Source organism: Astatotilapia calliptera, chromosome 10 (genome assembly GCF_964374335.1).
Source record: "Astatotilapia calliptera chromosome 10, fAstCal68.1, whole genome shotgun sequence".
Lineage (NCBI taxonomy): Eukaryota > Metazoa > Chordata > Actinopteri > Cichliformes > Cichlidae > Astatotilapia > Astatotilapia calliptera.
The window spans coordinates 275,416-292,490 of record NC_137431.1 but is presented as its reverse complement, the minus strand read 5'-3'; the positions used below and the strand labels follow the sequence as shown (position 1 = coordinate 292,490).

General features: G+C 43.6%; 3 protein-coding genes across 15 annotated transcripts in view; 1 reads left to right on the top strand and 2 right to left on the bottom strand.

The window, feature by feature from the left end:
* Positions 1-1,188, top strand: part of dmpk (DM1 protein kinase) — an 80,002-nt gene extending 78,814 nt beyond the window's left edge. The window contains exon 15 of one of the 2 annotated variants that reach the window (XR_013911832.1): positions 320-332. Coding sequence is in view for 1 of the 2 variants with exons in the window: in XM_026181946.2 (XP_026037731.1) it covers positions 320-409 (90 nt within the window). In the remaining variant the exon portion in view is untranslated. Of the gene's footprint in view, positions 1-319 lie in introns of both variants that reach the window. The other variant, XM_026181946.2, reaches the window with a different exon arrangement.
* LOC113030463 (rab3 GTPase-activating protein catalytic subunit-like) lies at positions 371-4,997 on the bottom strand. 2 transcript variants are annotated; one of them, XM_026181948.2, is made up of 3 exons: positions 4,772-4,997; positions 4,378-4,480; positions 371-509 (listed from the first exon to the last, which is right to left on the bottom strand). In XM_026181948.2, exons 1-3 carry the CDS (start codon positions 4,930-4,932, stop codon positions 468-470), a joined length of 306 nt encoding a protein of 101 aa, XP_026037733.2. In that variant the 5' UTR covers positions 4,933-4,997; the 3' UTR covers positions 371-467. The 2 variants fall into 2 exon arrangements, 1 of the variants encoding a protein (XP_026037733.2); XR_003273585.2 differs by lacking the exon at positions 371-509 and adding an exon at positions 1,142-3,864 and having other exon boundaries at positions 4,772-4,995.
* A 1,694-nt stretch (positions 4,998-6,691) lies between these two features.
* LOC113009881 (uncharacterized) overlaps positions 6,692-17,075 on the bottom strand; it is a 29,069-nt gene continuing 18,685 nt past the window's right edge. For 3 of the 11 annotated variants that reach the window (XR_013911835.1, XR_013911837.1, XR_013911839.1), the window contains 7 exons: positions 16,916-16,980; positions 16,049-16,502; positions 15,223-15,296; positions 13,406-13,494; positions 13,056-13,228; positions 9,439-9,666; positions 8,227-8,698 (listed from right to left, as the gene is read on the bottom strand). Coding sequence is in view for 2 of the 11 variants with exons in the window: in XM_080307400.1 (XP_080163526.1) it covers positions 16,413-16,502; positions 16,916-16,980 (155 nt within the window). In the remaining 9 variants the exon portion in view is untranslated. Of the gene's footprint in view, positions 8,699-9,427; positions 9,667-13,055; positions 13,229-13,405; positions 13,495-14,102; positions 14,276-14,365; positions 14,509-15,222; positions 15,297-16,048; positions 16,503-16,915; positions 16,981-17,075 lie in introns of all 11 variants that reach the window. The other 8 variants (XR_013911840.1, XR_013911841.1, XR_013911834.1 and 5 more) reach the window with 7 other exon arrangements.

Sequence of the window (17,075 nt, the reverse complement as noted above, 5' to 3'; positions counted from 1 at the left end):
ACATACATTTATCTATGAAGCCAGATGACACAAATCAGTTAGTTTCAAGTTTCACTTAAAGTCTTTTTTTTAAACTGATTTTTTCTCTGATTTCTCTGTAATATGTTATAGGTATTACAGGTTCTTTACCTTGCAATATAAAAAGGCACCGACTGACCGTTATGCTGTTGGTGCTGTATAAATAGAATTGGGGCAATTTGGGGTTTAGTCTTCCCCAAGAATACTTTACCTCTAATGGCCAAATTAAACATGATGTACAATTCAGTTTAATGAATGATTAAAGAAAATATTTTTGTAATGTTCTTTCTTTGTTCTACAGATTCGTCTGCCACAAGTAAAGAGTGAATCATACCTTCTGGTGTGTGCAGAAGGGGGGAAGCTCCAAATATGGAGGAGACACTTATCCTAAGCTCTCTGAAGATGTCACCACTAGAACAGGAGAAAAGAGCTGAGCCTCTGTTTTTTGCTCACTCCTTGCCTGAGACCCTCACAGCTTTCCAAACTTCCACCTGAAAAGAAAAAGCAGGTTAAACACTGTTAATATCAACTGTTGTGAATGTGTTACAGAAGATATGAAGAGAAAAGCAGTTGCTGGAAGCTAATGAGGAAGAAATGATGAAGACATCTTCTGACCTGCCCTGCCTGCTTACCAGCCTGAAAGTCATAGAAGAAATATATTGATTTCAGAACACACTGAATTTACTTTGTTGTGTGAACACTGAAAGGGAAACGAGTCAGATAAATTGCTCCCTAACACACTACCTTTACGCATTTCAAACCATATTGCTACAATTTTTTTGTATTATGTATCAACACAGTTTGTATTTGTGTTCCATAACAATGGTTTGCTGTGTGACTTTAGAACTGAAATTGTTGACCACAATATCTGTTTATGGCAGATAATCCATCCCACCTCACAGGTGTGGTATGTCAAGGTGCTGATTAGACAGCATGAATATTGCACAGGTGTGTCTGAGACTGCCCACAATAAAAGGCCACTCTGAAATATGCCGTACATGTGTAGCACAATGACACACATGTCGCAAAACCAGTCAGGATCCGGTTCAGCTCATGGAAACAAAAGTGTTGTGTTTATATTTGTGTTCAGTGTAACAAATACTGAGACGTGTAATAATGTCGTGTGTTGTTCATCTGAGGACGCTGCAAAGAACCAGATTATTTTTATTATCCTGTTTGTCTGTTATGTGAACCTTTAGAGGATGTACCTTATAATGACTGAGTGTGTTTATCGCACTATGTTAAATGTAACTGTGAGCGACACGAGGCTTACTGCTCATGGTTACCTCATCAGTGGTGAAGTCAGCCAGCTTGATGCAAGAAACAGGAAGAAGAAAAGGATGAAAGAGCAACACACAGATGAAAAACAAAAACAGACTTTCTAACCGACAGAGCTGAAATCTGAACATGTCACCAGCTGCAGGAGGCAACGCTCTGAACCACGTCGTTCCTCCTCCAGATGGAGCTTTCACTGCCTATAGTCTCTTGACATACAATGGTTGGATTCTCCTATGATACTGTATCAGCTGAGCCTCAAATTCTTATGATCTCGAGCTTCTTCAGTCTCAGTGAATCCTTAGTTGGCTCAGATGCATCATCTGGTGTTTGAGTGTAACAAGGTGGTTGTAACACAAAAGGAGTGTAAACAGGTGAGTGTGGTTTGTAGTGTAAACTAAAGCAGCGTGTCTAACCAACCACATCTCCATCGCTCCACAGCTGCTGAGGGAGCTACAACCCTCATTCAGCCTTTCACAGACATACGGCAATGAACTGTATGAACAATAAACTTTATTCATACACACAAATCCCTTTAAGGTTGTGTCAGCGAGGGCAAACGTGCCACATCAAATACATGGAGCTACAAGCTGTGGTGACCCACTGTCAGTAAGGGAGCTTTATTACACACACACAGCATCACAACAACAGTTACCTCAAGCTGCTTCTATGTTATAAGGCAAAGACCCTGCAGTTACACAGGAAACATTAGGTGACCGTCTGTGAGCGACAGTGGGAACCAAAGCCTCTAACAAACATCCATCGATAGATGAGGGGCAGACGGACTGAATGCAGAGAGGTCTACTAACACATGTTGAGTGAAGAAGAAACATCCAGTGCATTATGGGGAACTTAGACCTATAACTTAGACCTGTGTGCGCCTTAGCATATGCTACTTCCGGCGCATAGCGCTTAGTTTCCGGTGTGATATTCGCTCCTTGTTCACGGTCGGGTTTTTCAACCAAATGGACGAATCAAGTGGCGATTTACATTTCTCGAGATGTCGAATGTATCTGTAGATGATGTTGATCGACTTGTCGATATTTTTTCCCCCCGCGCCTCAGAGAGAGACAGGATTCAAATTTTATACTTCTCAGTATTTGTATACAGCGCTCCCTCGTTTATCGCGGGAGTTACGTTCTAAAAATAACCTGCGATTGGGGAAATCTGAAGTAGCCAACTTTATTTTTTACAATTATTATAGATGTTTTAAGGTAAAACCCGTCACTACACACTTTATTGATCCCTGGGGGATCAATAAAGTATTCTGATTCTGATATACACTCAGACAGGCATGAACATTTTCACACGTTTCTCTCTTGTTTAAGCTCTCAAAGTTCAAACCTTCGTAGACAAATAAGTCCAGTATTACAGAAACCAAAGATCAAACCGTGTTTTCAGGTCCAGCACATGAGAACAGAGCAGCTGAGAGATAATTCAACATCAATGAATCATTAATGAATCAGCGATTCTGTACTGTACAGGAGAGACGGCACGGAGGAGATCAACAATAGTCTGCAGCCAATCAGGACGCAGAACACAAAGCGCTGTGCGCAAAAAAAAAACAAAACAAAAAAAAAACCATGCAAACCTGCACAAAAAAAATGTGCGAAACAGCGAGGCCGCGTTATAGCGAGGGACCGCTGTAATTTTGAAGGTACGTCACAACATACCCTTCGTAAATACTCATGCATAGAGACCCTTACCACGGTTTGTTGACATGCTGTGTAGGTGTGTACTTGACTAGCAGGGAAACCTTTGACTATTGTTCACCTGTAGTTTGAATGCTGAACATCTGCCTGTTTAAATCATAAGAACTGTCACTATACAGAGATGTGCTTCTGATTCTGTAATGCAGTTCTGCTTGTGTTGAGTGATGTAAACCACCAATCGATCTGCACGCTTCAAACGTCAAAACTGATCATTTGATTTTTTTAATGACACAGCAGTGGTGCGTGTTCCCACCTTCTGCTCTTTGTAACTTAACGCCATCTTTCTGTTTTCATATTTTGGACATGATTTTGGAGTCCATCTTTGCAGCAGCAATTGACCGCAAAGTAAAGCTACCGGAAATGTACAACCCTGCATCCGATCTTAAAACAGGAAGTTAGCATTTTCTCGTGCACAGGGTCTATTGCAGACTAATCAAGGTTGCCTATCCAACCCTAACTATGTGCTTTATCAAAGAGGAAAGTTTTGTCTGTCACCTGAATGCAAACTGGAAGCTGGTTCCACAGAAGAGGGGCCTGAAAACTGAAGGCTCTGCCTCCCATTCTACTTTTAAATACTCTAGGAACAACAAGTAGGCCTGCAGAGCGAGAGCGAAGTGCTCTAATAGGGTGATATGGTACTACAAGGTCATTAAGATAAGATGGGGCCTGATTATTTAAGACCTTGTATGTGAGGAGCAGGATTTTGAATTCATGTTCCAGTTGATGCATCAGAGTCAATCTGGGATCCAGTGTGGAGCACATGGACACTTTTAAGGCTTAAAGAACAAACCGATGATTCGATTAGATACTCGGCTCCATCTCTGGAGTCACGGCCACCAAAGCTTTGTTTCTGCTAACACTGTAAACATATACAAATGCACATTAATAGTTGTTACTGCAGAAAGAGAAAAAGAAGCGTCAAAGACAGGAAGGAGATCTGCTCCACTGTGGAGAGAGCTGCACAACTTTTTTCCTGAAGAATTGTCACACAGTCTAACTGATAATTAACAGACTGGTTCTTATAGCTCTGAACGTGCTTCACAGCACAGCAGCAGCAATTGTGTGTTTCAGGAAGAAACAACGTTACAATAGAGCAGACTCTCCTGACACTGACAGAAAACACTGCGTCTTTACATCAGTGCTGACCACGTCCTTCCAGTTTCATCTACATGAAGTATATATAAATAAAACAGCGCTGACTTCATGTCTTGTTCTAGGACCGGGACACCGACCTATTCTTGATGCTGATATTGAATAAGTGTGGTGTGTGTGTGTACCTCTAAAGATGTCTCTATAGATGACAAATACATGACTGTATGCATGAAACTGACAGCAAGACGTGGGAAGGACACGGAGGCAGAGTGAGAGTTACCCTCTGAGCACTGATGAAGAGTCTGTGGATTATACTGCCAGCCAGGCCCTGGCCTGCTCCTGTCACTACCACCTCTGGTTCCTCCAGCAGGGAGCTCACAAACCTAGAGACAACACACAATGTGGAAAATGTTACAATATTCCCACAAAACAAAACACTTAAATAAGAACATGTGAAACCTGAAGACACCAAAACTATAAAATAAGACCACCAACATGAGCGAGAAAGAAACGTGTGAACTGACTGTGATCCTTCAGACGCCGTCTTTGTGAAACAGATTCATCGTGACAACAAGTTACTGACTAACTATCTGTAGTGACGGTGAAGACGGTTACATGTCACCAACAGCACAAACAAAGCTGTCAGTGAGCGCAGCTAAAACTCTGCGACTCACTTCTTCAGTTCATCAGCAGCCTCTCCGCTGTCGTCCTCAGGAACGGAGAACTTGGCCTTGAGCGAGCGAGCTTGAGTGATGACTGTCTCCATGCTCAGCAGCTGGTTAATGAAATCCTGCACACAGGACAAGAACAACTGTCTGCTCAATCCTGACAGCATGAGACCCCAAGACTGTCACATTTATACACATACAGTGGGGCAAAAAAGTATTTAGTCAGCCACCGATTGTGCAAGTTCCCCCACTTAAAATGATGACAGAGGTCAGTAATTTGCACCAGAGGTACACTTCAACTGTGAGAGACAGAATGTGAAAAAAAAATCCATGAATTCACATGGTAGGATTTGTAAAGAATTTATTCGTAAATCAGGGTGGAAAATAAGTATTTGGTCACCTCAAACAAGGAAAATCTCTGGCTCTCACAGACCTGTAACGTCGTCTGTAAAAAGCTTTTCTGTCCCCCACTCGTTACCTGTATGAATGGCACCTGTTTGAACTCATCATCTGTATAAAAGACACCTGTCCACAGCCTCAAACAGTCAGACTCCAAACTCCGCCATGGCCAAGACCAAAGAGCTTTGGAAGGACACCAGGAAAAGTATTGTAGACCTGCACCAGACTGGGAAGAGTGAATCTACAATAGGCAAGCAGCTTGGTGTGAAAAAATCAACTGTGGGAGCAATCATCAGAAAATGGAAGACATACAAGACCACTGATAATCTCCCTCGATCTGGGGCTCCACGCAAGATCTCATCCCGTGGGGTCAAAATGATCATGAGAACGGTGAGCAAAGATCCCAGAACCACACGGGGGGACCTGGTGAATGACCTGCAGAGAGCTGGGACCAAAGTAACAAAGGTCACCATCAGTAACACACTACAACGGCAGGGAATCAAATCCCGCAGTGCCAGACGTGTTCCGCTGCTGAAGCCAGTGCATGTCCAGGCCCGTGTGAAGTTTGCCAGAGAGCACATGGATGATACAGCAGAGGATTGGGAGAATGTCATGTGGTCAGATGAAACCAAAGTAGAACTTTTTGGTATAAACTCAACTCGTCGTGTTTGGAGGAGGAAGAATACTGAGTTGCATCCCAAGAACACCATACCTACTGTGAAGCATGGGGGTGGAAACATGGGGCTGTTTTTCTGCCAAGGGGACAGGACGACTGATCCGTGTTAAGGACAGAATGAATGGGGCCATGTATCGTGAGATTTTGAGCCAAAACCTCCTTCCATCAGTGAGAACTTTGAAGATGAAACCAGGCTGGGTCTTCCAACATGACAATGATCCAAAACACACCGCCCGGGCAACAAAGGAGTGGCTCCGTAAGAAGCATTTGAAAGTCCTGGAGTGGCCTAGCCAGTCTCCAGACCTCAACCCCATAGAAAATCTGTGGCGGGAGTTGAAAGTCCGTGTTGCTCGGCGACAGCCCCAAAACATCACTGCTCTCGAGAAGATCTGCATGGAGGAATGGGCCAAAATACCAGCTACTGTGTGTGCAAACCTGGTAAAGACCTATAGTAAACGTTTGACCTCTGTTATTGCCAACAAAGGTTATGTTACAAAGTATTGAGTTGTATTTTTGTTATTGACCAAATACTTATTTTCCACCCTGATTTACCAATAAATTCTTTACAAATCCTACCATGTGGATTCATGGATTTTTTTTTCACATTCTGTCTCTCACAGTTGAAGTGTACCTCTGGTGCAAATTACTGACCTCTGTCATCATTTTAGGTGGGGGAACTTGCACAATCGGTGGCTGACTAAATACTTTTTTGCCCCACTGTACATGCACAAACTGGAGTCTATTAGATAGATATGATACAAACCTTCACACATTCACGTGTTATCAGCACAGAGCGTCTCTGCCAACCTCTGGAAGTAAAGCTTTTAGTAAGTGTCATAAGATCAAAATACATTTTTTAAAGAAGTGAAACGAGGACATTATTGTTGCTATGTTTTGTATTTTGTAGTCCAGACTTAATCAGAATTAATTTGCATACAACCTGGATATTCACCAAAGCATTTCTGACCTGCTGAAACATTCTGGGATATTACAGAATAAATGAAAACTAGCTTTCTGGTTTAATTAGAGAAAAGGTCTGAGTATCACAGCAGGACGTTAGCTGATTGAGGTTTCTCCAAAGTACTAGAAAACTCTCCTCAGTGATGTCCTTACTAGTGTCTCTCATTGGCTGTCTCTAGACTCAGAACTGGTCTTAGCAGTATACCGTCAACTTAGAGACGATCCAGAAACTAAGACCTGTTATAATTATACGTGAACTCTCATTAGCTAAATTAATGGTTGCACTGCAGGTGTCAGGGAACAACAGCAACACGACTGAAAGATCTTTAGCTTCTTCTAAAAACCAAATCAAATTATGCCCTGCTCCAGATGTGACAGTCTGAAGACGAAATCTAGACTTTTCTGTATCCTGGAATAATTATCAATTTATTGTGTGTAGAATAAAATAAAGAGTGGGTTTTATCTGATTTCTGATCATTACTGGAGAAAACTTGACTGAAAGAAATTCATGTTGGGGAAACTTTCCAGGCTCCTTTCACAGTGAGGGTTGGGTAGCTAAACTAAATCACATTTACCTGCATTTTAACACCAGGGTCATGTTCTACCCATCATGCCTACGCAGCCCTGAAAATATCACGTGTCCATCTCTGATACTTATAAGAGCTCAAAACTGGCCCAAACCCTGATGGAGTCCAAGGGCCTGCAGTGCAGAACACATCTTGAGCCCAAATCTTGGGGGGCTCAGGATTTGAGCTTTTTCTGCAGCTCATGGGCTGCATTCACTGAACCGACCAAACTCATCTGTGCACCAAAGTACACAGTGAGACGTCCTTTACCCTCACATCACTGGACACTTCCAGGTTCTGGGTTCCAGTCACTCTATACCAGTGGTGCCCAAATCTTTTTGCATCACAGCTGTGATACAGAACGGCTGTGTGGGCGGAGCCTGTTTCATTTCAGTGCCGAAAAAAAGGGGTTGTATTTTGATGTAATGACTGTGTCGATGCAATCAGTCATTACATCACTCAGCTCAGGACTGAGCTGTCTAGACGCCAGCGTGTATCATACAGTGCATCCACTTGCAGCCCTCCTCGTTTCCCAGCCGTCGCGCCCCCGTCTGCACATCCCCACACAGTCCTCACGTTTCACAGTCAGTGATTATAAAGAGTTCCTCTGCAGTGGCTCTGCCAGGAGCCTGTCTGCAGAGAAGTCATTCCTTTGTCCACCTGCAGAGGAAAGCAGCTACCATGCACCTTATCATTAAGCACTCGATAGGCAACTTTACAGGAGCAGAGCACAGACGCAGTTTTAGCAGAGACACTGTTGAGCACGACGGTTTAGAAGTGTGTGTCTGAAAAAGCCCTCTGACTTGTCTTTGTGCTCTGGATATTTGGCGTCTTAGCTTGCTAAGCTTTAAACTGTCACAAACTTGCACTTTAAGTCAGACACGCTGCGGCCTCTCCTCATCACCCACCGCTGCGCAGGTATGCTTCATCTTATCTTCTTTGGCTTGGAAACATATTTGGTGATGCTTAATCCTCTGCTTTGTGTTTGTGTGCGAGCCCCGTCAAAAGCCTGTGCATTATGCTGGCAGCGTCCAAGATTTCTACTTTTTTATTCATGCAGCTTCTGGTTTTTTTTCTCCATTAACATCTCGGGTTGCATTTCATTTTCTTAGTACTTATTTTAATATCTTTAGTTTTTTGTGTTTCGGTCTTACTGTAATTTACCTGCTGTGGGCTTAGAGTTATTTTCCCTGATTTTATTTCATATAAACGTGTTTCTCAACCAAACGGTGAGGACTTACCTTCTTCCTTCAGAATAGTTGCATGAAGTATACAGGGCAGGAGGTGACGGGCCAGGTCTGCAGGTTTCTGCATCGCCATGTAGTGCAGAACCTAAAGACAAACCCCCAAAAAGTTTAGTTTGCCTGGCTTCTGTTTTCCTTTTGCTCTTTCAGATCAACAGAATATTTTTGCACAGCCAACAGGCTGCCTCTGAAGAAGACTCCAGATAAACGGTGACCTTTCTCTATGATGGTTATTCACAGAGGGACCAGTCATACCCAGATCTTTAAATCTGTCATAAGACTATCAGTGAGCATTATTTTTAACTTTCTCTTTTTGGATAAACAATGTCTTTAAAAGACAGGCAACATTTTCAGTGATGGTGCAAACTGGAGCTCCGAGCTCTGCTTTCATATGTGCAGGAAGAACATGCAAACGCTTGGCAGGGACCTGCCCGGGTCCAAATCCAGGACCCTCTTTGGGTGAGGAAACAACCCCAGTTACTGTTTGTCCCTTTCCCATAAAGCCGACCGGATCATTAATAGAAGCTGGTTTAAAGTTGTTCTTCATTTAACACCATCACACCACAGAGAGCTGCTGTGTGTCAGTTAAACATCGTGTGTGACAGCATCAGATCCTTTTTCATCAACATGTGAAAATGCTTCAACATGTCTGTGAGCACAGATCTGTGTTAAACTGACTTCTCCAACATACATGAGCCAAAACGGTCCCATGGCACAAGCGGATCCTGAAAATCAGCAGAAACATTCATGAAAACACTTTGTGATCCACTTAGTAAACACGTTTGGCTTAAAACACGCATGTGGCAAAACGAACGACCTGCTTCAGACCTTCTCGGCCTCCTTGGTGTCATCAAAAAGTCTTTTTTGGCGTCGTGCAGGTGTGACCCTGGCAGTCTCCCAAGCCTCCACCCACATGTTGCCTGGGATCTTCATCCTGGGACTGAGTGTCCCCGTCACCATCGTGTTGCCCTTCTCATCGACCACTTCCTCTTCTACGTAATCCCGAGGTGAATACCAGCGCACAAAATCCTCCAGGACACAGCCGGGGTTGGCTGCCTGTGGACAGAGACACAAACTCGTACTTTAAATGAAGTAATGTGTAAATATATTCACTGACACCTCATACTGGCACTGACGACTCGAACAGGGCCCACTCACGACACCACTGCATTCATGGACCCAAGCACACCAGGCTGTCACTGAACATAAAATGTCATTTAGGCATCAAAACGATTTCCTTCTGTTCAGGACTGGAAGTAAATACGTGTGATCTGGCAACAAAAATGTTTTACTTTTTTGTGTAAGAGTAAATCTGAAAATCTATGAATAACAAATCAATTGTATTTTAGTATTAAAACCAGTTCAGACTGAATAAAGAGCTCGTCCACACTGGATCAGAAACATAGAGACATGGTGGGAATAACCAACACTGTAGATTCAGGGCAGCTGCAGCATGACTTACACTGTGTGCTGGTCATTATCACTGCATTACTGCCTCAGGTCTGCAGGTCTCTGCAAAGACAAGGTTCAAATAACCTCTGAAGATGATTTATCAAACTGCAATGAGCTGTTTGAAAACTGACGACCACGTGATCGTCTGGTGATAAGAGGTTTCTGCACTCACGTAGCTTCTCCCAGCATGACTGCATCCATCATGCCACACGTGTCAGTGACAGAGTCACAGCTTTCCACAGCGTAGGCTGATCAACAGTCCTCTTATTTCACACTAGTTTACTTGTAAAAGCCTACATGACATTTATTATTAATTCATTAATATCCCATTCATTAACTGCACAGAGAAGACGTCGTTTTCTTTAAGCTAACAGTATTATTAAAGTTCTTCATGACTGGGCCCAGTGTCCTCTTTATGGTCACCCTACCACAGCAGTACTCTCTGTGACTACTGTGTGTGTGACTGCACAGTTATGTTCACTGCAGGCAGTTCACACACACACACAAAACATCCTGAACAGTAAAACTAGCAGACATGTAGCAACTCGAGGGCACACTGACGCTAATGTGTGTATAAGAATTTCTTTTACTTATGTAGGCGGGGTTCACCCTGGACAGGTCGCCAGTCGCAGGGCGAACACAGAGAGACAGACAAACATTTAACCCAGGGGTGGGCAACTCCACCAATGAATGATGAGTGTAAGCAGGTAAGAATGTATGTAAGCTCTGCTCCAGTGTAATGCATAGGTACAACAATACGCTTTAACTTTAATATAGTTTGGTCACATAATTCAATTCAATTCAATAAAACTTTATTGATCCTGAAGGCTGACCCCGATGGAAATTGGGTTAAGGCTGCCGACCTTTGCCAGCGCCATCTTACCCTTCTGACCATACATACATGGCACAAACATCACATGGGGAAGACAGGTCAGAGAGGTATAACAATGGAAAATGCACCACAATGCACCAAAGATAAGGAGACAAAAATAACTCCCCCCAGACTGAGCTCCAACAGGGAGATCAGTTTGAGAACAGAAAAAAAACACCTCTGCACATGAAAAAACTCTTAATACACGAAAGAAACACATGACAAGCAACAGGGATGGGTAAAGGGTGAGAGACAGCCAGTGTAGACAGCACATCCGGGCCTGCGTGCGCTGGTCTCCTTGATCCACCGTCAGCATCGGAGGGGAATAAGCGTCGAAGGCGTTTGGAGGGGGGAGGAGTGTACATCTGCATGTGTATATATATGTCTGTGTAAGTGTGTGCGTGTCCAGAGTTCAGCTGAGACAGTGTCCTCCTCCCTGCCAGGCTAAGTAAACAGTCTTCCAGCCAACCCAGGTGGCCTTGCATGGAGTGGGAAGAACAGTCTACACACAGTCGTTATCAGGGAGTTGTTGTTCGGCTCCAGCCTTGAGCCCACGGCTGGGGCCGAAGGGGTATCCGCATAAGTGATGGAGGTTTTTACTTTAGTGCGAACAGCTCATATGAATTTCAAAGCTGTTCTAACACTCCGACACTGGTCTCTCAATCTCCCGTTGGAGAGCCGTGAGCTTCTCCATGATGTTATCAAACTTGCGCTCCGTGATGTTGTCATTCTTGTGCTCAGAGAGCCGATTCTGAGAACTCACGACTGTTAACTCAAAAGACACGACGTCGTAGTCTCACTCCCAGCGCTTTATTTGTTACGCCATTTTTCTCCACACCAACAACAACCCTTCGCGGGCAACAGTACTCTCGCAATATAACAGAAAATAACAAGTTAACAACGACCGCAGTGAGCTTCTCCAAGATGTGATCCAATTTGCACTCAGAAGTCTTATTCTGAGTATTCACAGCAGCCGTAAGCTTCTCCAAGATCTTATCCATGCTGCGTTCAATGAGCCCATTTTGAGAAACTCACGCCTCTTCCCATCGTTTGAATCCCAGCGGGCAGCCTTGTGGGGGTTTGAACAGCCGGTTCCGCTTTCTTAATTCTTCGATAAGTCAGGGCCAAGCCAGCTCCAATCAGCCAGAACCCTGTTACCATGGTTCCGAATAGGTAGATATCTTCAGCACTCAGGCTCACCCGAGCCCAGACTTCTCGTTGAGAAAGGGGTGTCAATTGCATTCAGGGAGCAGTTGATCCAATCCATAATTCCTCTTTTAGGTTTTAGAGAACAGACTGTGAGAGAGTGTTCCAGGGAAAAGTAATACAAAAAACACGAGACTAGACAAGGACAGAAGAGGCTAAGCAGGGAAGATAAGGGAGAGGAGAAAAGTGCGACTGCCTTTGTTAAGAGCAAAACTCTCTGAATGCTGTAAACACACCGTGTTTGGGTGGCTGCATCCCAAAAACACCACAGCAACACTGGAGGTGGGAGCATTATGATTTTGATGTTCCCAAAAAAATGTGTGATTGCTTAGAAAACTTATGCATAAAAACTTTATAACAAGCTGCAAAAGGGACTGAGCCATTAAATCTAACTCCAGGAAGGATGAATGGAGACATTGTTGATTAAAATCTGCTGCCATCTACCAGGATGATGAAGATGAAACAAGGATGGATGTTTCAGCAAGACCATGATCTCAAACACAGCCAATGGAAACTGTTGGTTTCAGAGAAATCAAGTAAAGCTGCTGGAACGGCCCAGCCAATCACCTGAGCTGAATCTGTGGGAAGGATCCACGGAGCATTCGGGATTTAGAGACTGTTTGTGTGGTGAGTGGGTCAAAATCATGAGCAATGATGGGACTGGTTTCTCCATACAGAAGCTGCCATGAACTGTCATCACCAACATTTGTATAAAGTACTAAATAAATGTCTGTGTGTTTAATGTCCCTGTGTTACCGACATCTGGTGATAATTTCACATCAAAGCACCTTTAGAAATATATTTGCTTAGAGAACTGCTGACGTGTTCAATACTTATTTTACCTGCTATAAAATGAAAATGTTAATATGTGTGACATCTTTAAAATCAAAGCAGCACGAGCCTGTGAGGTACCCACCCACAAATAAAATGGTTATTTTCCCACCGCTAACGCAACTCAAGGACAAACTCCTGCCAGAGGTGTCCAACAGCCCGCAGCCCACCGTAGTAATAGTTGACCAGACACACACACAGAGCCAGACGGTAGGTCAGACTGTCACTGGGGGCTGACTTCAGCTGGTGGAAAAGGTTCTACAACGAGGGAAAAGACCAGCATGAAATCAAACAGCAGGACACCAAATTTAATACATTCTAATAAAAATCCTGACAAAGTACTGACAGCACTGAGCCTGTCTTCACTCTGAAACTTATATTGGACCTGACCTGAGTGTAACCTTGAGTGTGCGAGTGGTGAAGAGGCAAACATACATAATCAGAGGTTTTCTCTTGCTCCGATGTCCCACTGGAGTTGGACAGCTGAGTGTTATTCTTACAGTCAGACTTCTCCACAGCAGCATCTGGAAACAGAGACACAAACACAAATAAATAAGTCTGTCATTTAGAAACTCTGTTGTTTTCTAGATGTTAGAAGAATTAAACAAGTGCAGCTCACGTAGTCATCACTTCATGATAAAACACAGGATGCTGATCGCTCAGTGGCAAAAGCAGGATGTGACCAGAAGTAGACAATAAAAATAAGAACGCTGCCTGATATCCTGTTTAAGATGACGCTCTTGTGCTTTACTGAGCTGCTGTCAGATGGGATCAATATCTGTGGCCAGCACTCTAAGACATAAATGCAATTACGGCTGTAGTTTTAAGATTCAAGGCTGTCTTAGCTCGAGCTCGAGCTGCTGAGTGTGACGGGCTCAACAGTGACCAGGAAGGAAAAACTGTTTGTGAAAAGAAGCAGAGGAGCCACATCAGTACGAGTCAAACTACCACACGCTCCGAGGTCTCTGCTGCTCTGAATATCACGCTCACCGTCTCCTAACACGGGATCCACACCTCTTCTGTCAGAATCAGTTTCCTCATAAAATGAGCTGAAACCATTAAAACTCAGTCAAGTATTAGTCAACTCCGACTAGTTAATGCCTTTTAAACAGGTTACATGATTAACTCTTACCAGAAGGACAGAATTGAGTATCTCGGTGTTAAGGGGCGACTCATCGATGCGTCGATGGCGGCGAATGTGCTTCCGGGCACTGTGCACCATGTTGGAGACAGACAGTTTGGAAATGGGCACAGTTGCTGCTGGCTCGGTCAGCTTGGACAAAGCAGAGCTGATATCACTGTTTTCTACAGACGACAAACACATCCAAGAGTTTCTGTTCAATTGCTGAGGCCTGGGTCAGCACAGATGCCCAGATCTCCCAGTAAGCTACGCACGTTTCCAGAATGCAGTATGGTCACTCAACAAGTAAAGCCAGGAACCTGACCATTGCCCTCATCTTCAGCGTATCCTCTTCCAGGAATCTCCTCTGTACACTCAGTCCTACAGCAGAGTTTAAAGAGTTCTGTCACAGCCTCACCTACAGGGAACACAAACAGTTACTGACCTGATATTTTCTTATTCAAACTTTTCATGAAGCACACGCTTCAGCACAGCGAAGCAGGACAACATCTGTGTAACATTTTCTAAATCATGGATGTGGCAACAAAAGAAAAGTCCACTTTACATCACATGTAAAGTGCTTGGGGCTATCATGAGAGGCGGGGCACACCCTGGACAGGTCGCCAGTCTGTCGCAGGGCAAACACAGAGACAGACATTCACACCGTGGGAAATTTAGAGCCCCAATGAACCTGTCCCCACTAACTGCATGTCTTTGGACTGTGGGAGGAAGTAGGAGGCCCACACATAGAACAATGAGGAAAAAAAGACACTTTATTTGTCCTTGACTATGTTCTTTCTATCGGTAGCTTGATTACATCCGTCTTATCTGCTGCGTATCATTTGATGCATGAATTTTAGCTTAGAAATAGTTTCCTCTGTGCTGTTTGGACAAAAAACAAAGCCATAAAAAGTCTTCACACATCACACAACAATGTGTATGTTTGTAATGGATCCAAGTGTATTAGCAACCAGAAAAATACAACATTAAGATCAGTGCACTTAATGCACTGACCTTAATGTAGTATGTAGCGGTGTGTTTGAAATCTGTACTGACTAGTAAAACCTCTGTGGTCTGCCCCAAAGCATCATGGTCTCTGTCCCTGAGTGTCCCACTGATCAGTTTAACTTACCCAGTAAACACTGAGGATTTTCAGCCGTCCTGACTCGAACTGACCAGTGAGGAGCTTGAAGAGGGTCGAGGTCACTGTTGGGTGATAAACAGAGTAAACAGTAGAGGAGAGTTTCTGATACACTTTTAGTTAAAGGGTTTTTATAAGTAATGAGTCATGTTTGATTACATGTGACGTAGTCCTTCACCAGTAATCAAGATAATTACACATGTAAGCATTTCCTTATGTCACACTCAGTTTGTCCCTTCATGCTTGTTAGACCTGTGCCAGCTCTGTTTGGGCCTTACAATCAAACCCATGTACGTTTACCCTTTTAATAAACTGCTCCACCCATTTCCTACTTTACGAGGGAAATATGAAGCAATGCAGTGTGTACACGGATGCAACACTCAGTGCTCAGCGCAGCGTTTTGTGTGCTATAGTGCAAGTGAACAGCTCACTCCCATCAAAGCTTTTCCATTGGATCGTTAACACAAACACCAAATGTCAGGAGGACATGCGCCTCAAACTGGAGTTGTCTTTCTAGCCCGGGTACTGTGTTATCCTTGTCTGTATACCGAGCTTCTTATTAATAATCAGCTCTGCACAGGAGCAGAAGCAGAGTCCAGCCTGTTGCTCTTACAGTATAATACTCATAATAAAAGTACAGTAACCGTGGTTAGTCACTGAGCAGCCCGGTGCGTTTCTCTTGATTTCTTTAGTCAGGGTAAATTCATTCACCTGCACGGGTTAGCTAAACGAACTTTACAAAACAAGTTTCCCCGACAGCCGAGTGCTCACCTAAGGACCTAAGTTATGGATTAGCTTACACACACATTTAACTTACCGAAAAGAATACGGTGGGGCCTCAGGTCCTCCTGTCTGGTAGTCCAATTTACTGAAGAACACCTCAGGCTGTCACTTTGAAATAGCCGGTAATGTAAACGCTGGACCTCTCAGCATCTGCCATTCCCGAACAGACACATGCAAGTTTGTCCGTGACCGCAGCCGCGCTGTACATTTATTTCAGTTTCAATATTTTTTTCGGTTTCATTTCAAGGTGGCATCGTTCTGATCCCATACACACACAAATTGATTTACAAGTACAAAATATTTATGAGCACAATTTGAGCCCATATACTCTCTCTACCACAGCTGCCTTTGAACTTGCCTGGGCCAGGTCTGAGTCCAGCTTTGCTACTCCTGCCAGGTCACATGACACAGGGGTGTGCTCTGATGTCAGCAGGCAGGTCAGTGGAGCCCTCTGGTGGTGGATATATGGCAGTGAAACAGGAGGAGGCCTGAGAACAGACAGCAGGCTTAACTAGCAGGACAAAGTACTTGAAGGAGTCATCACAGCCAATCAGCTCTCAGGAAAATGGAACATCACATACATTTGCTCTTCTTTGATTTTCATCAATGTATTTCCTTTGATAGATTTTCCGTCAACACTTCTGCTTGATTAGAAGCTCATAGGCAGTTCCTGTCACTCTACAATAAAACAATGTAAAGGCTGCGCTCTCTGCCCTCCCTAATTTGACATATTTTGTTGTTTTGTGTGTGTGTTTGTCTGTGTGAAGTTTTGATGTGTATGTGAAAAACACAATTTTGAAAACACTGGAAAAAGACCTCAAGACATGTTTTCCTTTACTTTCTATGAAACAACAATTCCCACCAAGGCTTTTCAGTGTGAAATTTTGTGTATAGAAAATACCTGTGCCAGGTTGTCTCCATCTAGTGGTGAACATGGCCTCACCACTACATCAGGTGAGCTTTTCACTGTGCACAGTGACACAAAAGTAATTTAACAATTTTTAAAAAAGCAATGTTACAGATTCAGTAAGAACTGAAGTTTATCATAATCCTTCAAGTTT